Here is a 22,763-nt window from a genome sequence, read left to right on the forward strand (position 1 = left end):
GGGCCTGTGCATAGTGCTTTAGTAATTCAACCATGCCCTTAGGTTATGGTAAAACTCTATAACCTCAGAATGAAAGCTGTTAATCACCAAGGTGAATTTGATCAATTAGGTTAATTATTGAAATTATAAATTGTGTATTTAATTGTATGTGTCTACAAACTGTATCTCTATGTATTAAATAACAAAAACATGATGCATGTTTCACTAATGATATATGGCAGTTGATATCATTATTTATTGTACATTTAAACATGAATATTCAGTACATGACATTTACCTCAGGCTGAAGTGATACTCTATGATGTGTCACACTGAAAAATAAGCCACTGTGCCATTTTAAGTGATGCTTCTTCTCTGCCTTCCCCTCTCTGCCATCTCTTATCGCCTTTATCCATCCTACATCTCACCACTATTTTCTGACTATTGTCTGGCTCTTTACTGTCTCGACTCTCACCATCTGTGATCATTCCTTTCTTTTCAAACTCTTTTCTGCTCCCCCACCAAACCATCCAATCCCACTCCTGCCCCCACTCGGCCCCACTTATCCCTAGGAGATGAGGACGAAGATGACACAGGAGAAGAACGTCTGCCATCCTGTTTCGACTACGTCATGCACTTCCTTACCGTTTTCTGGAAGGTCCTGTTCGCTTGCGTTCCTCCCACAGATTACCTGAATGGCTGGGCCTGTTTCATCATCTCTATCATCATCATTGGCCTGCTCACAGCCATCATCGGCGACCTGGCGTCTCACTTTGGCTGCACAATTGGCCTCAAGGACTCAGTCACTGCTGTCGTTTTTGTGGCGCTTGGTACATCTGTCCCAGGTGAGTCCAACAGCAGTGAGAGAAAATACATTTATTGCAGAGGACCTTTGGTTTTCAGTGCATTCATGTTTAGTAATTTATAAATCGGTATTAAAATGCAGTTTGTTGTTGTCACGTAGATTATATATGGGTTCATACAGGTCGTTGGTTGGGGAAATGATGTGACTTGAGCTATTGATACCCTTTGAAAAAGCAAACTGCTTTGTCATCATGAGAGCTGATAGTCTTATTTTCTCCAAAGTGACATTTTCACCAAAGGTTTAGTGTGTCAGCTTTTCCTATTATTAAAGTTCTTATGTGCAGTATTATTTAATCATTACTCATTCCTTTCTTGAGGGGAAAAATAGAAAATATGGAGTTTTATTCTAAGATGGTGACCCCTAGTGCAAGCTTAATAGTTATACCAAATAAACCCCTTTCTGGTGTGTGACATATCGTATTACTAGTATTTCAATTAAAGGTAAAGCTGAATCACTGCTACTTGTGTTATATTAGAGTTTCTTGAGATGTAACAGCCATTTTTCCACAGGTGACAGGTTATTGATTATGTGTCTGTTGTTCCTTTCACGCTGGGGAGAAAAACTGGATATCTTTTATTTGTAATAACATCAAAGGCATGAGAAGTTTTCAGCTGCTCATATTTGCAAGGTCTTCATCTTGAAGGTCTTTATAATAATTAGATAATTAGTTAATAATTAGACAATCAAAAATACTGTGATAATGTGTAGAATTTCAATGAGATAGTGAAACTTTTTAAATATTTTATTCTGGAGACAAGGGTTTTTCATTTTTTTTGTTTTTTTTTGTTTTTTTTTCTCCCAGTAGAATTTGCCAAACCTCTCATTTATGGTAATTTCATCAACATAACATCATAATGACAGATGACTGTCCTCTCCACAGATACCTTTGCCAGTAAGGTAGCAGCAGTCCAGGACACCTACGCAGACGCCTCCATCGGGAATGTGACTGGCAGCAATGCTGTCAATGTCTTCCTGGGAATTGGCGTGGCCTGGTCGGTGGCGGCCATCTACTGGCATATGAAAGGGAAGCCGTTTGTGGTGGAAGCTGGCTCGCTGGCCTTCTCCGTCACTCTCTTCACCATCTTCGCCTTCCTGGCGGTCTCGGTGCTGCTTTATCGGCGCCGAGCCCACATTGGAGGAGAGCTGGGTGGGCCGCGGGGACATAGACTGGCCACATCAGCCTTCTTTTTCAGCCTCTGGTTCCTTTACATTCTCTTCTCCAGTCTGGAGGCCTACTGTCATATAGAAGGCTTCTAAACAGAAATGACTTCAGCGTAAGCGAATACAAACATAAAGGGGGTTAAAGTACAACTTCAGAGGTAAGAGTGAAACCTCAATGTCGAATTTGGGTCAGTCTTGTATGGTATGAAGGAACAGGAGAGGTTGTCCCAGACACCTCCTTCCCTCTCCCTCTCTCTCTCCCTCAACCCCATCTGTAAGGATGCTTGAGGCGTGTATCCTGCCCTCTAGTACCAACAGGCCCGTCCTATAGGACAGTCATCCTGAGCCTGTTGCAGCGTGCTTACAGTTGGGATTGGGTTGCCATGGAGTCCAGAAGATGCTGATGCCGAGAAGTGCTGTTGCATTCCACTGGAAGAGACTTCAGTCTTATATCCGGAGAGAGCTGAGTTAATCAAAGGTCTATATTTTTCTCAACATTTGACGAGAATGACTTTTTTAAAAAGTATTTTGGGGATAAAAACACAAAAAATAAATAAAACAAAAAAAATTAATAAACAGACACACATAAAAAGAGGAATTAAAAGAACTATTTTCTGATCTACGTTAAGAAGTAAGAAAAGATTATATCGTAAATGGAAATATGTTGTTGAGTGACAGTGGGATGGATTCATGGTATTTATTTTTATTTGCATAGTGTCCTACAGTAAGGAGTGCTGCAGAGTTCTCAGAAATCACACAAAGAAGAAGAAATTGAGGAGCAACGGTGACAGTTTATACTGGCAGATAAAACACCGTTAAAGCAGGCGAGAAGGGAAGAGGTGGACACACTGAACATGGTCAAACTGCCCTGAACATTACTTCTGTACTCTATACGTATCTATATATAATATATTTCCATATTTTCTGTATATTTTGAATATTTGTTTAAATGTGGTCACCTCCTGCTCTATCAACAGAGGATTGCTGTGAATAAGCGGGAGAGGATGGGGTGGGAGGGGGGTCAAACTATATACTGGAACGATGTCTTCACATTTATAAGAGTTATGTATCTTGCCTAGGTAAAGTATGACATTGTACTTTATTTATTTACTGATATCTTCGTCTCACTCGAGTTTTCACCTTTTCAATCAGAAATCAGTAAAAAGGAAAAAAAAAACGTGTTGCTGCAGAGATAAATTCAGAGGTATTTTTGTACTGTTCCTTCCATGCACTTTGCTGTATAGTTCTATTTATGGAGACTTCTACTTGTACATGTGCAAAAGGCCAATATTAATGGTGTCGCTATGGATTGAACAGACTGCCTGTGGAGGGGGAGGTGTTTGCTGCAGCTGCCCACACTGACCAGTTCAGCACTCTGCTGAAAAACCTGTAGAGTTTTTTCCTAAGATGTGAGGCGATCAAGTTTCTTCTGAAAACACAGCTAGGGCTGCAATTCAGTTACTTTTATTATTGATTAACCCATTAATTATTTTACTAGTTGCTTTGTCTACAAAATACTGAAAAAAGATTATGACCCCAGGTGTCTTGTCCAATGGTGCAAAACCCAAAGATATTGTAGATAAGATAAATCTGACAAAAGCAAAAAAAAATCTTCCTGTTTTGTGGCAATAAATGATAATTACTTTTTGTCAAATGACTAAACACAACATGACAAATTAACATTTTTCAAAAGCCGAAGAACTGATGCCAACAGATGTTAACAGTCCCTTCTTTATCTCAGTGCAGTCTAACGGAAAGTTGTGTATTTCTGAAAAAATGTACAATGTCGTCGTTATCCATGTTACCTTTTATCATTGTAAAGTAATTTTGTATTTATGATTAACACCAATATTCTCATAACGTCATTTCCCCAGCTTTTCAGTTTTTGCAATCTATAATTTTTTGTCTCACTCTCCGTCCTAATTAATAATTAGTTAATTAATAATTAATTAAAATCTACATGTGTAGGTTGTCTTTACAGTAAATTCTACAGCCACTCAAATCATGAACTAACCTTTATCAAGCTGGCGACATTTCCCCCACTAGGGCCTACAGGACATTTTGATCTTATTACAAAATGCAATACATGTTGGAATGAGATTTTTATACTTCTACACAACGCAGAAGTTTTTCTCAATTTCTGTCTAATTCCTATGGCTCCTTTGGTAGTTGCCTATTTACAGAACAAGATCAACAGGCAATGATCAATAACCCTTGGAACTACTTTTGTGGCCTGTTTTGTGGCTTTTTTGAAATATCTTTTTAGTAAAAATATGAGGATTCCTGTGATTTTTAGTAAGCATTTGTCAGCATTCTTATTCATAGTAATTTGATTGTGACTAATAACTGAAGGGCAATGCCGAGCGTAGCTGCAGAAGAGCAAAGGAGAGTGGACTTTGAGTCTCATGCTAATTGCATATATTACTTTGGTCTTCTCACTAAGAGAAAGGAACTGACATTAAATAAGCAAACTTACTTGTTTTAGTATAATATTAATCGGTGTAGCTTTAAACTTTTATATGGTTTAACCTTTTTTTTCTGGATAACATAAAACGTCATGTTGAGTACATCTTCAAAAATATTGGCATTTTGTAGGTGTCTTTTAAAACTAACTCGTTATTTAACATAATTGTCCATCAAACATTTCAGCGATTCTCCATTTTAGACTGAAAACTCTTCTGTGAAGTAGCAGTGCTGAGCGCTGCTGGTGTGGGTGTCGGAGCAGCAGGCAGTGCCGGGTCAAATGTAAAGGTAGCCTGATATTAGTACTGAATGCTGTTTAACACACGACTGGTGCTTTGTTTTTAAATGAGAGGGGGTGGGGAGGGGGGGGGGAATCCTGTTTGAAACTCCCAAGAGCGGCAGAAAATCTGTTTATTACTTAATTTGCAAGTGTATGTTAGTATATAATCAGTCAGTTCTTGGATAATTTAAAAATCACCCAAGAGATTACCAAAGAGGTGGGATGCAACATCTGTTTTAAAAAAATGACAAAAAGTAAAAAGTAAAAAAAATAACAATAATACCAGAAGTGATAGTAAGTGGCAGTGACACTGTATTTCCACAAGGGGGATGTCGATCTTGAATCCCTGTGGTCCTCCCTCCTTCTGCTTCTCCAATAGCACTCGTCCTCCTCAGTGTTCTTCCTTAGTGGTCAGCAGTGTTGTAAATATGTCTTGTGGCTGAATCGGATGCTGTTTTCCTGGCCCTGGACCACGCCTGCTCACCTCACTCTGTCTTTATCTCTTTCTATCTCTCTTACACACACACACACACACACACACACACACACATACACACACATTCAACGTAGAGCAACGGGTCCACTGCTGCACAAGTGGGAGGACAGTTGGAGGCCGACTGTCCCATTCAGAGGCAACTCAAACCCACATTATGTACATAATTTTCAGTGTATGTTTACATAGACACAGTATAGGTGTCCTGGGGGAAAAGCATGTCAACACCACTCTCACATCTCATCTACAGGTTTCCTGCAGTCGCTTCATCTGAGCCAGTGTCAGTGGAAGTGTGAAGTTCTCAAATGTTTATTTAATATTGTTTTAGGGTCACTGATGCTCATTTTTTCCCCTTTTCCTTTATTAAAATCCTGCAACAGTCCTAAGTTCAGCAGGTGTTATATGAATACAGAAGTGCCAGTGTTATTCATTTTATCTCTGCCTTTAGTGATTACTTGTATTGTTTCTTTGGATGTATCCTTCATTTTATCTGCCGGGATGTGTTAAGCTGAACGTCGGCCCGTGAGTGTCGTGTGCTGTGCATGTTGCTGTGGTGAAGCCAGGCTGTGCGTCCTTTTCACACTCGTGTGCACTGGGCAGTGTTGTTATTGCTCCTTGCAAGGGCACAACTCTAAATAAGTTCTCTTATTTTCATCTTAAAACAGTAAATCTTAACTCTGTGAAAGATTTTTGAAAATTTGTCATACACACCACATCTCAATGCATCAGTCTTTTTCTCCTCACCATCTGTGGGATGGAAGTGAAATATCACCATATTGTAATTGGACTTGTGGTTGCTGCTGTGAGAAAAGCCTCACTGATGAGGGGGAATACGGTTCTGTATTAGTTAGTTCTTTGTGTAATGGAAAAGGATCAAATTTTAATCGATGGGTATGTTTTCCTGGTCCGCTATGAGATGTCAGAACTTTTAAAAGAAAAATCACATTTCCAAAGCTGGCAGTGTTTCAAGATCAACCAGTTTTGTTCTTTTACTGTGGAATAAAAGCAGCTTTCTTTGATATGCAAACACTGGATAAACTCCTACTATGTGTCTTTGAATCTGCTGCAGATGTTGAAACAACCAGTGTTATTGCTACTTTTGGTCTTTTCAGGAATTTAGAAAAGCAGACTTTTTTATTGCTTGATCACAGTGGATCACTGTAACTTCTACACAAGACAAAACATCAAAATCTCCTCAATTGAAAACTGTGAAAGTCATAGATCAGATATCATACAGATTTTATACATTGTCATTTTTCTCTTGTTGAATTCAGTGTTCATTAATTCAAAACCCAAGTCAATGTGTCCTTTTGAAAAAAGTGAAACATGCTTTGTTTTGTTTTTTCACTTGTAGCTACATTTTACTGTCTGTTCATTTCTCATCACCTCTGTCATTGTCCCTTGCAGAACTGGTGTAAATCCTTTACTTTTTCACCTTAATACGCTCTGATGAAATGATTTCTAATGTGCCACAGTTTAATATTCAACTTTCCATATTAAATTCAAAGCAAAGGGAAAATTAAAACCTTTAGCTGCCATGTGGAAGCCAATTTTCCACCATGCAAATTTATAAAAAGATAATAAATCACTTAGTGAATTGAACTATGTTTACAGTAAATTAAAACTTCGACTTACTTATTCATAACTTTCAGTAAGTTGTGCTTTTGGGATCCTGTGTCCTAAGATTGAGTTCCTAACTAAACTTTAAACAGCATAGATACGTTTTTTGTAGGGAAGGTAATTGCAACCAGATTGTTTTCTACCAACATAAGAAGATATTTTGACAGTTAAGGTAAATGGCAAACCATGAACATATGGAAAAGATAATGAAAAAAATAATCCAATTTACTTTTACTTGCATAGATACGTCATCTTTAGGAGAAGGGGTTGGTGGTGATTGACGGCCAGCGCACACCTAACGATGGTAGGATTTAATATTTAGGATTAACAAACCCTGGTGACAGTAGCTACAGCTTTACCTGAAGTGTTGCCTCCGTCTCTGCATCCAGGATCTCGCTGCCTTCACATGTCTTTTCTTCTTTTCAGTGCAAATTACTGTTTATAAAGAGGGAAAAGCAGTTTCCATTTCCGTTCTACCTCCAAAACGTCCAGTCTTTATTCATCAGCTTTCACTTGTGTTTTCCACAGTTTACTCAGCTGTCAGGTGTGCGCTGCTTCCAGGCTAGACTGTAACAGCTGGTGGTCTTTAAGTGTGAGCTGTCCAGACGGAAAGTCAAGTGAAAGGTTGAATCACTACTTCATATATTGTCACTCAGCACACATGCTTTTAAAATGTTTTTTTTACAATCTCATGCTTGTGATTTGCTGTTTTAAAGTTTGTATGGCATGTGCATAATGATTTCAGTATCTCTTGTTATCACACCACTTTATTCACGTTTGTTTTGGGGTTTTTTTTATTTTTATTTCCTGGCAGCTTTGGACTTTCATACAGGTAATTTTTGTCACGTTTTCCACAAATGCATTTGTTATTTTGACGTCCACAAGTTTGGAGATAATATCCTGTGAACGTACAAATAGATATAAACAATAACTGTGCAAATGGATTCTTGGTAAATGCATCAGGAAGTGGAGTGAAGTTACAGGGGGGTCTTCTTTAATGTGTCACGTGCTTTTCTGCTCCGTGACTATTTTTGTCGACAAAGATTAAACATGTGAAACAGCTACTGTTTCTGTAAGCTTCAATATCCTATTATTAAATTGTTTTTCATTAACATACTGAACAGGTTGGAATATAATGCAGTAAAAGGGAAATTTTGATGCACTGAATCCTTGGGGGTGGAGGGATTATAGGCTACACACATGCACACACAACCTTCTCATCACATCATGTAATAGTGGGAAATGTTTGGTTATGTACAATTTTTACTCCTGGCTATGAATTCTGTTTTTATTTCAGGGAATTGTGAAAGGAATTTGACTTTAAGTTGAGTACTTTGTTATGTTTGGTTTATTTTTGGGGGGGTGGGGGTCTATAACTAAATAAAGGAGACTATTTGAGGAAAAGTAATGTGCGTGTGTGTTTAATTGGCAAGGGGCAAGTTCAGGTGGTGAGAAGGCTGAGCAGCGTTTGACGCTGACAGGGGGCGGGTACGGAACTATGTGACGTGTCCGTGGACGAATAAAAATTCAGGGATGCTTCACACGTTGGCACAATTGGCTTAAAATAAAGACTGCTGCGTCCGAGGGGGGTCACAGCTATGATTGGGGGACGGATTGTGCATTGAAAAATAATCAGACTGGAGCTGTGTGTTTGATAGCAGCCAGCGGGTATGAAAGGCAGACGATGCAGCAGGATGGTGCATCCAGTTTGCAGCAGTTTCTGTGTGCAGGATTAGAGCCTGCTCAGCTTTGTGCGAGTGCAGACGCTCCGAGCTGCCAGCCAGCCGCGTCAGGTGGATGCGCCTGCAGTGATCCAGGTCGCCCCTATGGATCGCGTCCATGGATGTCTTCAAACCCGCTTTGGAGAATAGCTTGAGTCCCAAGGCGTGCGTTTCCTCATCGGAAGAAGCAGAGGCAGATGTGTTTCGCTGGCCCACACCGGAGAATGGCATCAACGCCGCGCCGGATGCGGGACCTGCCGCCTCAGGCTTCTGGACGGCCGTGTTCGACTACGAAGCGACTGCGGACGACGAGCTCAGCCTACGAAGGGGGGACGTGGTGGAAGTCCTGTCCAAGGATTCCCTGGTGTCGGGAGACGAAGGCTGGTGGACCGGTATGATAGCAGACCGGGTTGGCATTTTCCCGTCTAATTATGTGAGCAAAGGGAACGGCATTCCGGAGGAAATCCGGGACACTTCGGAGCAGCTGTACTCCGTGCCTCCTCTGCACCGTGAGTATCCCATTGTGCTCCATGACTCCACCAATGAAACCATCGCGGTAGCACTAAAACAGAGCACTTCCCTTATCTTTTGTTAGAAGGCCAGAGAAAGCCACGTTGAGAGTGCTGTGTCATGGTAGGCGCAGCGCACTCCCGTTGGCCTAGAAACAGGCTGGCCAAGCATCCTCACAGCTTCAGGACCATTATTCATCACACTGCCGCCAAACCAACAGCCAGTCCTGCTATGCACCCCCTCTTAATGCTCAAATTATAATGCACAATGGGTGGCATCCTCAGCAGGTAAACACAACTGCACACTTATCGGCAAGTCCTACATGATCATTAGACATAATGCGAACCTTTCCGAGGTAATTGATTCGTATTCATTCATTTTCGTGGTGACTGGTAGTGTTTGCACCAAATGTGTGCTGCAACAGGGAAAGGGAGGCTTGCAGAGAAAACGCTCCTGCAGCTAAACGTGCAGCAAAGCCCCAGATGGAAACAGTGGAAGCATCGTCCCAGAGCCCCAGCAGTGCACTGTGCTGTGGAGGCCAAAGTGAAAGCAGCCTTACTTCCTTGTGCTGTTTGTGAGCTGTGTGTCCAATGGAAGCCCTGCAGAAACAACACATGTAATGTCTGCATCTAAGCATTAGCCGCCTACTAAAGGTGTAAACATGTGACACCCAGCTATTTGGATGGACCACACTGCCTCAGCTGTCCTTGTTGGCTGTCTCTGTCTTTGTTGGCGTTCGTGTCTTCATACTCAGAAGCAGCTGGCCTACTTTCACGGGCTATCCCACCTGAAAAATTCATCAAGGTCAGTCTGCTTAGCAGACTGTTACGAATGTTTACAGCCACAGCCCAAACACAAGCTACACAATGTCCTGTTCACATCATCACATCCTGTTTTAATTCTTTGCTCCCCGTTTTCTCTCCTCACACCCCTGGCTGCCAGACTTTAGGGAGAGTTCCACCATATCTTGTATTTGGGGCAGCAGGGTGGCTTAGTGCTATGAGAGAATATCTTTCGAGTGAATGACCTGGTTTTGAGATGCTTGTTTCCAGACACTTGCCATGCCAACGAGTAAAATAGTGAATTCCTACCAGCACCAGACAGGCTGACCCTGACCTCCAATGTCCTTGAATGGCCATGAGCAAAATTATGGCTCCCCATTAAAGATTAAAACTGTGTCAGGGGAATATAGCTTTGTATTCTTTTCTTTGTCCATCTCTCCCAATCCCAACTTTGTCCCTTCCTCTTGCATGTCTCCACAGTCTTGGAGATTGATTTCTCAGAGCTGACTCTAGAGGAAATCATCGGAGTGGGTGGTTTTGGAAAAGTCTACCGTGCAGTGTGGCGAGGCTCCGAGGTGGCAGTGAAAGCAGCACGACGAGACCCCGATGAGGACGTGGAGCAGACTCTGGAAAGCGTCCGTCAGGAGGCCAAGCTCTTCGCCATGCTCAGCCATCCTAACATCATGGCTCTGCTGGGGGTGTGTCTGCAGGAGCCCAGCCTGTGCCTGGTGATGGAGTATGCCAGGGGCGGACCCCTCAACCGGGCCCTCGCAGGGAAACGCATCCCTCCCTGCACGCTGGTGGACTGGGCTGTGCAGATTGCCCGGGGCATGCACTACCTCCACAGCCAGGCCATCGTTCCCATTATTCACAGAGACCTCAAGTCCAGCAACAGTAAGCATCCCTTTATTAGTGTGTGTGTGTGTGTGTTTTAGACCTATGCAGTCTAACAAAGTCTTTATGTTGGTGGTAACTTAGTTTGTAAAGCTCTCTTTAAAAAAAAAACAAAATTATTTCAGGGTCAACAAATCATTAATCAGTTTATTTTTCATTATCATTTCACAGTAAAGAAAAGCATCAAATCCTCCCATTTCAGATGCTGGAACCAACAAATGTTTGACTTTTTTCTTAATTGAAAAACCTGTTACATACCACATAAATGGTTAACCGATCATCAAAATGCATTTGTTTATTGTAGACATACCGTCTACATGTAGTACGACATTAACAAGCAATTTTGAAACACCGCTGTAGTGTTTAGTGGTTAATAATAGTTTTTACTGTTCATCCAGTGCATTTGCCTCCTTGTAGGCTAAAACCTCAAGAAATCTGCGGCATCGTCAGACCCAGTCATGAACTGTAATATGAAATGAGTTCATAAATGCGGAGTGGAAAGTTAAATAAAGGCTAGAAAAGTTTTTTTCTAAAGCCAGTGATATGATCCTGAACAGTGATGACTTTGGTAATGTTGTCAAATCCACACAGATATGCTCATTTTGCCTATTAGAAAGAAAAAAGTAATCCAGGGCAGCTTTTTATTAGCTATCTAACAAAAATAAAAATTTCACAACAAGCTCAGTCCAATCTTAGCTAGCAGTGATTCACAGTAATATATGTATATAAGAGTCAGAAACGATATTAGAAAAGCAAAAGGAGTTTGCATGTATGTTTATGGAGCAGCTGTAATCCTGCATTTTACCCAAGTGGATCCCCTAAATCCCAAGCCTATTACTGCGGATTTGCCCGATGCTCTGCCCCAGCCTCCCCATTGGAGGCTCGGACAATACATACAGCCAGCTCCTTGCTTCTCATTGGCCTGTTCTCTGTGGATCAGCTCAGACACTTTACTTCCAATAGGCTGCGTCAAAGTGTTAAGTCATTGTAACTAGTTGCCACCCTGGGCTCCGTGGGGAAAACCCATACCCTCCTCACAGTACAGGGGCAGTCCAGGACACAACAGCATGCCAGTCTGCTTGTTCTTTTCCTGTCTTGTCTGTGACGAGAGAAAGACAAGTTCTAAAGAAGTTAAGCGTGTCAGATTCACGTGTGAATTAAAGTCTTATGCCAGCCTTTTGTTTTTATTTTGCAGAGCAACATGGGAGTTCCTAATGCAGTGTGTAAAAAAATGAAAGTAAAATGAAATAAACACGCTCCACAACTATGCAATTTCCATTTAAGAAATAATTTGCAAATCAAGCGGGCCTCTGTCCAGACACCCCCCCCCCCCCCCCGTTGAATCAGTGCTCACAGACATAAGTAGGAAGATGCACCATGGAAACGCCGCGCTGTGAATCATCGGTGTGGTAATGACATGGTTGGTGACGGTTTTACACAAGATTTCTTTCCTGCATCTTTGAGTCACAGCAACTTGGCAGTTGTGTTAAAATCTCTGGCTGCAGAGAAGGCCATTTATATCATTTTTCATAATAACTAAAACCTGAAAGACCTCTGGGGAGCGTGGCAGAGGTCAGGGCCTGGTGGGACAGAGTGGACTGATTTCACATCTTTGTTTCCTAAAGTTGCACGTTCTTCAACAATTCCCTTTGCTGAATTTTAGCACTGAAACATGACAAACTAAGGCAGTGAAGGTGGTAAACATTATAATTGCTCCATAAATACGTTAACAAAAATCAGTGTCTTTGTGGGATCCAGACTTTTCTGAATTTCTGTCAGGACATCTGTCTTCACTGCATTGCCGAGGCCTTTTTTAAATAAGGCCATAAAAAAGAACGTATGTGAGTGTTTTTTTAATATTAAAAAGGTTGCTGGCTGCAGAGCAGAGGTAATGTTGTTGTTGTTTTTAGCAAGAGATATGAAATTGATTCTGCTTTATATGTAGGTTTAGTGCTAGCTTTATTTATCATAAAATTCATGACTAATACCTGAAAGGCTGGGTAGAGCGTAACAGTAGCGTTGTAGTCAAGACAACCTGACCGAGACCAGGTTAAGTTCCCAAGACCAGACACACAGCAAATAGTGCACAAACAAGTGGAATTTGGATAGAAACTTCAGAAAATTTAATAAACACATAAAAACTACATATATTAATGATGCACAAATAGATTTCATTTGTCTGTGTATTGAAATGTACTAAGGTCTTGGTCTCAGTTAGGGGGGTCTTGACTACAACACTGCATAGCAGAGAGTGAGCAGAGCAGGGGCTTGGCAGGACTCAGCAGAGTGATGGTTTTTTGAGTCTCGTTTCTGTAAAGTTGCATGTTGCACGTTAAGACATGTTGCACATTCTCAGGTGGTGAACATATGAAACATTATAGCTGCTCCACCAGCATTTTCACATCCTAGTATGATGACATCATTATTTAGCTCAAAGCACTGCTGTGAAAAAGGGTCACAGACCCACTACAGACCACTGGCTGTAGCCTTGAATAAAAGCCTGGTTCTACCCCACATCTTGAGTCCGTATAGACCTACTTTACCTTTGACACAGCCTGATCCGGTCAAAATTCCATCCAGTGATTTTTTTTCTTTCTTTCTTTTTGATGAAGCATACTCAAGCTCTGTCATATGTGAACGTTTGCTGAATTTTTTTATTTTTTTTTTGAATTGGCCCTAATTTTAGCAGCCCTAATTGGTTCATTCACAACACATTTTGTTTGTACCTTCACCCTCTCAACGCTTTACTGCCCCCTTCGGACATGACCCTTACCATCTGTGAGTTGCTGTAAAATGCACCGTGCATGCATTTGGAGCGCGGGGGGAACCGGCTGCGCTTGTTTCATGTTCCACCTCTTGAGCTGGACAGGAGCAGGATTTAATTTAGCCACATGTTGAGGTTAAGTTTCTCTGGAAGCTGGTTGCTTGATGTGCACCGCAGCCTGCAGACACACCCTCTGCATTGGGCAGAGCCTCAGCAGATGGCCTGGCATTGTGGAGCTGAATGAGGGAGAGAGCCTGTGGTTAGGAGGAGCCCTGCTTTGCTCGCACACGTTGGGAATGGGTTGTTTTTTAGAGCCTAATACAGTAGCTGGGTGTGTCATAATGACCTATTTCTGTAGTTGAGCTGTAGTATCAGTGTTGTGCTATAGAAATACACAGTAAGATCATTAGCATTGAACAAGGTTGGTGTTTTTCATCCTCCTGCGTTGCAGTGGCTCACTGTTTCATGGTTTCTCTGTTTGTTCTCTCCTTTTCTCCACTCTGCTTTTATCCTTCCAATCCTTTCATCATGGCCTCCCACCAACCACACCCTGTTGTTATTTTTATTTTCAACCACCTTTCGTCCAATTTTTTGTATTACACCTATATTGTGTTTTATTGTGGGGCTTCTGCTGCTCCAAATCCTGTTGACGATTACCTAAAACCTGCCTGCCAACCTGCACCCCCATCCCCCCATCCCCCCACCCCACCCCCCAATACACACACACACACACACACACACACACGACCAACCTCCCCCTCATCCTTTAATCGAACATCCCTCATCACTTCCCACTCCACCATTGTTGACACACATACCTGCTCCAGTCCTAATCCTCGAGCGGGTGGAGATGGAAGACCTCAGCAACAAGACTCTGAAGATCACAGACTTTGGCCTGGCTCGAGAGTGGCACCACACCACCAAGATGAGCGCCGCTGGCACCTACGCCTGGATGGCTCCTGAAGTCATCCGCTCATCTACATTCTCCAAGGGTAGCGACGTTTGGAGGTGGGCAGAGCAGGGGAGGGTGGTGCAGCAAACAGACTACACCAGGTTGTAGAAATGGCTCGAAAACACAGCCAGAAAGAGAAGCAGTTTATCCAACAGACACAAGTTCAGCGCTGGCTGCAGTTGCCATAGTAACAAAGCCCAGACACAGAGTGTCGTGTGCAACAAAATAAGTACAAAACTAGAGAAGGCTAAAGAGTAAGTTAAATATAAATATAGTATATTAAACATTAGGTCCAGGCAGAAGTTTGTGCATCTGATTTATTTAAAAGGTTTACCGCTGACTTTACAGATGCGACTTAGTGTAACACAGTATAATGTTTGTCACATTATCATACAGTGTATGCACTGAAATATAAAGTAGAAGCCTCCTGTGCTAAAAAAGGTTCCTATGCAATAAGAATTAAAGCTTAGATTTAACCGATTTAATAGGTTACTTAATTAAAGGGTTATTTTTTTAAATCAGGAGATGTGAAATATTAATTTTATCTTGTGAGACTCTCCTCATTATCCTTATCTTATTGGGTTTTTCCTTCCACTGAGGATTTGATAGTCTTAGTCAGACTAAAGGAGTTTAAAGATGTCACTGACATTCTGACCTTTTATAGACATAACAATTCTTCTTTGCTTTGCATATCAACCTCACATCCCAAACATTAGGCAAAATCAGACATACTGTATTTGAAAACTAGAAGCTTCTGCGGTTATCCGCCTCTATGTGGGAGCTGAGCTGCATTGACCAGTATCTGTCTTTAAAAGAGGACTTGTGTTGAAAACTGTCCCCCTTCATGTAGATCTCCATTTAAAATGGTGTTACCTGTGACCACCTCGTCCTTCACAGCAGTGTTTAGGGCTTAGGTTAGAATACTGTGAGTTATGACGACTGTTTCTTATTAGTTCATAATGCTACTCATATTCAATCTAAGGATAGTTGATTAGGGGACCCCGATCTGTCCTCCAGGGGGGCTTTTGATACTCACCCCGCCTGAATGGGCTCATAGTCGGACAATAGAAAGAAGGTGAGTCATTAAGTTCTAGTTGGCAATAATTCCTACAGCCCCCTCGCACCCTCACAATTATGATACAACGAGATGAATAGTTTCTTTCTTTCTTCTCATATCATATGCATTGTCCTCACTCAGGCAACAGCATTAACGGTTCAGCTCAGCTATTCCTGACTGTCTGTGGGTTTCCCCTCTAAAGGAGGATTAAAGTGTGATTGCTGCCTTTATGTTAGTGTAATGACAGAAGGATGAAGAGCAAGCCAAGCAAAGGATTTTCTTTGTGTCCCTGATCAATGTGTCCACAGTAGTGTGGAATAATACTAAATAAAAATTTTCTTTGCCTCCTTAAATTCACATATTAGTGGCGTTTGCATGAGACAAAAAAATGCACAGAAATTGGAAAATGACTTTATTTGACCGTAGAATAATTATTTACCCACAGCTCATCAGTGGGTGAGCTCTGCATTAGTCACATGGACGTGTCCACTGCTGCTCTTCCCCGTTGACATTTACTTATTCTGTCCTTTTCGGTCCGTTTTTACATGGGTGCATTACAGTGTTATTCTAATTCATTTTTGACATGTATTCATATAGAGATTTACCCTTTTTGTAAGCAAACTTCTTGTCGTTTAGCTCTAGAGCCACATTGTAACAGGTGTTTTCCACATTATTTGAGAAATGCAAATCCAAACTGTATTAATTCATCATCACAGGGTATGTTTTTCCTTCCTTTGTTTGTTTGTTTTTTTTTTTTTTTATAAAGCTATGGCGTGTTATTATGGGAGCTGCTGACTGGAGAGGTTCCATTTCGTGGCATTGATGGGCTCGCAGTGGCTTATGGAGTTGCAATGAACAAATTGGCTTTGCCCATTCCCTCAACTTGTCCTGAGCCGTTTGCACGTCTTATGGAGGGTAAGATGGAAACGTAGGAATATTCCCTGCTAAATGCTAATTGTTATTCTCTTAATTAGGTGAAAGCTGTTGTGTATTTGTTACATAACTGTCCAAACCTTTTGTATTGGAGACATTATACAATTTTAAGTGACAAAAAGATGCCACTGAACATTTGTTTCTATAAATGGAACATGTGACCACATGAATGGCAGTGGTTTTTTTTTTGTCTTTTTGTCACAGTATGCTGGAGCCCAGATCTTCACTCTCGGCCACAGTTCACCACCATTCTGGACCAGGTGACAGCCATCGAGGAGTCAGGCTTTTTTGAGATGCCAGCAGAATCCTTCCACTCACTGCAGGATGACTGGAAACTGGAGATCCAGGAAATGTTTGATCAACTAAGGACCAAAGAGAAAGTAAACCTAAGAGCTTCAGTTTATCTAAAAGCCTGCATTTTAACTGCGGCCACGTCTCTATTTACACACGAAGTAGAATGCATGGTTATGTTCTTTCAGTCATTTTTCCTCCTCCTCCTCGTTCACTCAGGAACTTCGATCGTGGGAGGAGGAGCTGACCCGAGCGGCACTGCAGCAGAAGTGTCAGGAGGAGGCGTTAAGGAGGCGCGAGCAAGAGTTGGCCGAACGGGAGATCCACATCCTCGAGAGAGAGCTCAACATCATCATTCACCAGCTGTACAAGGAAAAGCCTCACGTGGAGAGCAGGCAGGGCAAGTTCCGTCGCAACCGCCTTAAACTCAAGGATGGGAACAGGATCAGTTTGCCCTCAGGTACTGTGAACAGGCTGTAGCTTCTAATCTGAAACACCTATCCTGATGCTGTGCAGATGTAAAAAAGTGTTTTTATTTTTTTTTTGATGAATTAGATTTTCAGCACAAAATCACAGTGCAAGCATCTCCGTCCCATGATCGTCGGAGAAGTTTGCTCAGCAGCAGCTCCAGTCCCCCGAGTAGCCCACCGATGCTGCCCCGCCTGAGAGCCATCCAACGTAACCGCCATAAATGTCACATCTAAATCTGATCCGATTGGTCATTCTACAACGGATGCTTCATCAAAAGACATGTTGTTTTACAGTTACTCCAGGGGAGGGGTGCACAGCCTGGCGTCGTAACACAGGTTTCCAGCAGGATGAAGAGGAGAGTGAGAGGAAGGGCTCCAGGAAGAAAGGCCGATCCCACGGGTGTGGCCCATACAGAGAGCACAGCGCTGATGCCAGGTGAGGAACATCCCCTTCAAGTCGCCTTCTCCTCAAAACATTCAAGCTTTTATTAAATGTCGAGGTTTATTATATGAAATTTGTCAGATCGCAGACGTCCTTATCTTTTCCTCCTGACAGTGTGAAGCCTCCCCATGAAGGCAGCAGGCAGCGGTCTTGCAGCGCCCCAAACCTTCGCAGATCTCCCAGACACAGCCCAGCAGTGCCAGGGGTGCCAAGCCTTGTGGAGATGGGTAAGCACTGTAAGCTTAGCAAAACCACTGTGTCTGGCATATGAACGGTATCACAGAAAATACTGCAGCTCTAACTTAACGTTAGAGCTGAGTGTCCGTGAAAAAACATGCAACAGGAAAGTGAGTAGAGAAAGTGAGTCTCTTATGTTTAACATGTGAATCGTTGTGCTTTCAGAAAATGAAGACTGCTGTTTCTCTACTGAGCCAGGATCAGCTTCTGGTCAGTCCTACCTCTGCATTCCCTTCCACAAGGAGAGCCATTCAGCTGCTGCTGCTGACATTGAAGGAGATGAGTACTGCCCCAGTGGCCAAGTGCCAGGAACCCCACCATGCAGGAAGAGCCCAGGTGGAGGCCGGCGGTCGGAGCTGGTCCTCCTTGGCTGTGGCGCTCTGCTGGCAGCTGTCGGACTGGGCTGCAACCTGCTAACTTTAGCCCAACAGGAGGAGAGCATCAAACCGCGATGGGAGGGATTCTTCCACAGAACCGGGGGCCAGAGGCGAAGCACCAGTCCCCCAACTCGCAAGCTGTTGCGGCGGGAAAGCCCACTGAAGCCCTCGGCGCCCTCGCTACCTGAGCGAGGCTTACCCTCCACCTATACGCTGATGTCCTTATCATCAGTGTCAGACTGCAACTCCACCCGCTCACTGCTGCGGCCTGACAGCGAGGAGTTGTTGGTCTGCCGCCCCGCCTCACCCCCTGCACAGCGCTTCCTCCCACCGCAGCGTCATCCCATCCAAGCCCCAGTCAACCCGCTGGTCAACACCCACCTTGAGAGCTTCAAGCGTAACCCCCGCCAGTCTCTCACACCCACACATTTACCCTCCGCTCCAAGTTCCTCACGTAGCCTGCGTCGCACACCATCAGACGGAGCCATCAAGAAGAGCTGCCCTCCAAATAATCTGGAAACATTGCCAGAAAAAACAACATTAGGATCCACAGGTAAAGTTTTCTTTGTTTAACTTATTCATATTTTGTTAACTAGTATGGTTGAAGAAGGAGAGGAGGAAGGCAGGGCCGTAGGCAGAGAGAGAAGAGCAAAGCTGAGAGTGTAGGACTGACATTTGAACTGGATTGTGAATGTTGGGACTATGACAGGGAAAGCTAGAGAGTTGGTTGACATGATGCAGAGAAGGAAGGTGGATATACTGCAGTGAACACTTTCTTCCCGAAGACGCAGGAACATAGGGTGACGTATGAGACCGGAGGTAGAAGCACTATGGTGAAATACATCTTGTGTTGACGTAATCTGAAAATGATCAGGGCTCTCACAGGATGGTGGTGTGTAAAATGAGTCTAGTGGTGAGGAAGATGAAGAGGACTAAGGCAGAGCAGAAAAAAAAGTGGTGAAATTTAAAAAAGTAAGAATGTTTTGTTTTCAGGAAGGCTATAAGACAGGCTCTGTGGGGTCAAGAGGTGCTTCCAAATGACTGGACCACGACAGATAATGTGATCAGGAATACAGGACTCAGTGTATCATCGTCCAGGAGTGTATACAGAGAAAGAGCTTAACTAGAAGAGGTGACTGGTGTGGAGCAGAAAGTAGCAAAGATTAGTAAGAGTGAAGTGAGGAGGACGTTGAAGAGGATGAAGAGAGGAAAGGCAGTTGATCCTGATGACATACCTGTGGAGGTATGGAAGTGTCTGGGAGGCGAGGTGGCAGCAGAGTTTCTGACTAGTTTGTTTAACAAGATCTTGGAGAGTGAGAAGATTCCCGAGGACTGGAGGAGAAGTGTACTGGTGCCAATTTTTAAGAACAAGGGAGATGAGCAGAGCTGTGGCAACTACAGACGAATAAAGCTGATGAGCCAAACAATGAAGTTGTGGGAAAGAGTAGTGGAAGCTCGGATAAGGGCAGAGGTGAACATTTGTGAGCAGCAATATGGTTTCATGCCTAGAAAGAGTTCAACAGATGCAGTATTTGCTTTGAGGATGCTGATGGAGAAGTACTGAGAGGGTCATAGGGAGTTACATTGTGTCTTCGTAGATTCAGAGAAAGTGTATGACAGGGTGCTGAGAGAGGAGCTGTGGTATTGTATGAGGACGTCTGGAGTGGCAGAGAAGTATGTTAGAGTGGTGAAGGACATGTGTGAGAGCTATATGTGTGGTAGGTGTGACGGAAGAGTTCAAGGTGGAGGTGGGTCTGCATCAAGGAGAGACTGTGAATATATCAGTAGAAGGATGCTGAGGTTGGAGCTGCCAGGCAGGAGGTCTAGAGGAAGAGCAAAGAGGAGATTTATGGATGTAGTGAGAGAGGACATGAAGTTAGTTGATGTGAGAGAAGAGGACAGAGTTGGATTGAGGCACATGATTCGCTGTGGCAACACCTGAGAGGGAACAGCCCAAAGGAAAAGAAGTGAAGATGGTTGAAGGTTTGAAGCTGATTGATGATGTTCTGTTCCCTCACATTTCACCATTTAAAATCACTTTGGACCAGATTTGGTCCTCAAAGAATGTTTGCTTCTCATTTCTCCTTTTACCACAACAGGTGGCTTCAGAGGTTTAAAAGAAAACTGCCCTGAGGTCCCCCGGCTCCCCGATCCAAATATTGTGTTCCCTCCGACGCCTCGTCGTCGCTGTGCTCCTGAACGCCCCAAAACCCTGGACTTTGTAGCTCGGCCTCGGCCGTCACCACGTGCACACTGTGATGTGTTCTGGGCAGAGGGGAGGCCCAGGGGAAATGGACAGAACCTGGGTAATGGCGAGTCCCCAGCCCACACCTCCAGTACAGAGACACCACCCACAGTAGAGCTTGGGAGAGACCCGGCCGTGCTGCCCACCCCCATAGATGCCCCGACACCCTACTCCCCTCGCAGAAACGTAAACCTGCTGGATAAGCTGGATGAGGGACAGTACCGGGATGGAACCGTCCCACTTTGCAGACCAGAGATCCGCTTTTCCAAAGACTCCCCTTATCGCTACAAACCTGGATTCTGGTCCTAACTGAGCCCCTTGTGCAAACAGACCAGCCAGGCCAACACAGGGTCACTGGGACTGTCCCTGCTGTTAGGCTTTGGGTTGCTGAAGGTCTGGGTCTCTCAGTACTCACAAATTCAATCTTGTTATCGCTTTGAACAGTTCTTATTGTGGGTGGTTCACTTCTCTCCATCTGTGGTACTACTACTCCAATCTAGCCTCTGAAACAAACAATGCAAAGTATTTGAAACCGTTATTTGACCCAGGTCTGGTTGTTAATGCATCACAGATTTGTTTTTTTTCTCGGCCCCTCTCACCTAGTGAAACCTTGTCATTTGTCGTTGAAGATGTGAAGCATTTTTTTAACATTTTTTATTTGAGACTAAAGAGATGAATGTCTTTATAACAGAATGGTTCGACAGTCTCACAAGGCTTTACACACTTTTCCTAATTTCACGTAAGGGGGAGACGAATGTGCATTTAATGAAGTGCACTTTTGGAAAGCGTCATGAATGTAAAGCTTCTGGATTTTTTCCATCATCAAAAAGTTGTTGTCTCTGAATATTCGTGATCGGTCTGTTGGAGCATTCTCCTGTATGTCTCTCACTATTTTCTACTGAGTACACTTGTCGTCCCCAGTCACAGTATTATCTCATTTGCTTAATATGAGCACTTCTTATTATTGGCAACTTACAGTCTTGAAACAGTGTCAGTGAAATAAAGTCTGACACTGTCTCACACTCAAAAGAGTAACTAAAGCGTGGGCTTGACTTTGATACACTGTCACGAAGTCCGAATTCATGTCAGTGGCTTGTTTGGATACAGAGCAAGTGACTGAAAGACTTTTCTCTGTAAGTAAAAAGGGAACTTTGTAGCTCTACAAATTGTCTGCCTCGTAAATTGTTGATCAAGGTGCGATGAGGGATGCAAGGACGAGTCTGTTGTAGGTTATGGAAGCAACAAACTGCACACAGGTGAAACAGGCCCTGGTGGCATGTGAAGGTTCATACTTGGTTATTTATGTGTTTTTAATTATGAGTTAGGTTTTTTTTTTTAATTCATTGTACTTGCCTTGATTTTATTTTATTTTTTTAAATGTATTGTTTTTTTTCAGCATTTGCACAAAATATCCAGTTAATTCCTTGGGTACTAAATGGGTTTAAAAGCCATTTAAACTTGTGTTTGTTTCTTTGAATGTCTTTAAATTCTTTAACACAAGTGCAAGAAGTTTCAGTCCAACTGGAGCTGAAGTGAGATGTATTTATTATTGATATTTTGGAAGATCAACATTCCAAAGTTCAGCTTCTCAATTGTAATGCACTTTTTATTTCTATTTTGAACGGACATTTTGGTTGTGGTCATTTGGGAATAATAAGCAATTTAATAACAATAATTAAACTTTAGAAATGTATGACAATTTATTATACTGTCAGATGGTATTTTACTGAGCTAAATGCATGGAAACTGCTTTAACTTTGTTTCCAGATTTCACTTGTTTGAATCCGACTGGGGTTAAATATTATTTTCCAAATAATTTTGACTGTTTTACGGAAAAATTCAAATTTATGGGAGCATTTCAGGTAGTGCCTGGTTACTGGTGCCGTCAGAGGCTTTGGTTGTACCCAGCAGCTGCCGAACCAGCAGGTAAAAAGAGCTAATTATTTATCACTTATTTGAAAATGATACCTAGAAACACTCTTGGGCTCTGGTCTTAATGCCTTCTTGTCTGATTTATTTTCATATGTCAAGTGGCCTCTCAGCCTGGAGGACCGTATCCTCTGAGATTTGATCTCTCTTTGTTGTGTGACCCCATGTACTTGTAAATGTGAATGCTTTTTCTCTGCAGAATGTGATCATGCTCGATGTACAAACGCATTATTTCAACTAAGGGTGCTAGTTGAAACAAAGTGCTCCCCTCTGATGTGTAGCCATGGTGTCATTATCT

The 22,763-nt window shown here is 42.7% G+C and overlaps 2 protein-coding genes across 4 annotated transcripts in view; both read left to right on the top strand.

The window, feature by feature from the left end:
* slc8a3 (solute carrier family 8 member 3) overlaps window positions 1-5,457 on the top strand; it is a 97,829-nt gene extending 92,372 nt beyond the window's left edge. For 2 of the 3 annotated variants that reach the window (XM_067479391.1, XM_067479393.1), the window contains 2 exons: window positions 552-824; window positions 1,725-5,457. In XM_067479391.1, the coding sequence (XP_067335492.1) occupies window positions 552-824; window positions 1,725-2,101 (650 nt within the window). In that variant the 3' untranslated portion in view covers window positions 2,102-5,457. The remainder of the gene's footprint in view (window positions 1-551; window positions 825-1,724) is intronic. The other variant, XM_067479392.1, reaches the window with a different exon arrangement.
* Window positions 5,458-8,419: 2,962 nt separating this feature from the next.
* map3k9 (mitogen-activated protein kinase kinase kinase 9) lies at window positions 8,420-21,957 on the top strand. Its single transcript, XM_067479390.1, has 11 exons — window positions 8,420-9,091; window positions 10,355-10,768; window positions 14,360-14,540; window positions 16,308-16,456; window positions 16,679-16,854; window positions 16,985-17,225; window positions 17,321-17,443; window positions 17,530-17,671; window positions 17,792-17,904; window positions 18,080-18,844; window positions 20,391-21,957. Exons 1-11 carry the CDS (start codon window positions 8,701-8,703, stop codon window positions 20,843-20,845), a joined length of 3,150 nt encoding a protein of 1,049 aa, XP_067335491.1. The 5' UTR covers window positions 8,420-8,700; the 3' UTR covers window positions 20,846-21,957.
* The last annotated feature ends 806 nt before the right edge of the window (window positions 21,958-22,763 follow it).

Source organism: Channa argus, chromosome 16 (genome assembly GCF_033026475.1).
Source record: "Channa argus isolate prfri chromosome 16, Channa argus male v1.0, whole genome shotgun sequence".
In the NCBI taxonomy this organism is placed as follows: domain Eukaryota; kingdom Metazoa; phylum Chordata; class Actinopteri; order Anabantiformes; family Channidae; genus Channa; species Channa argus.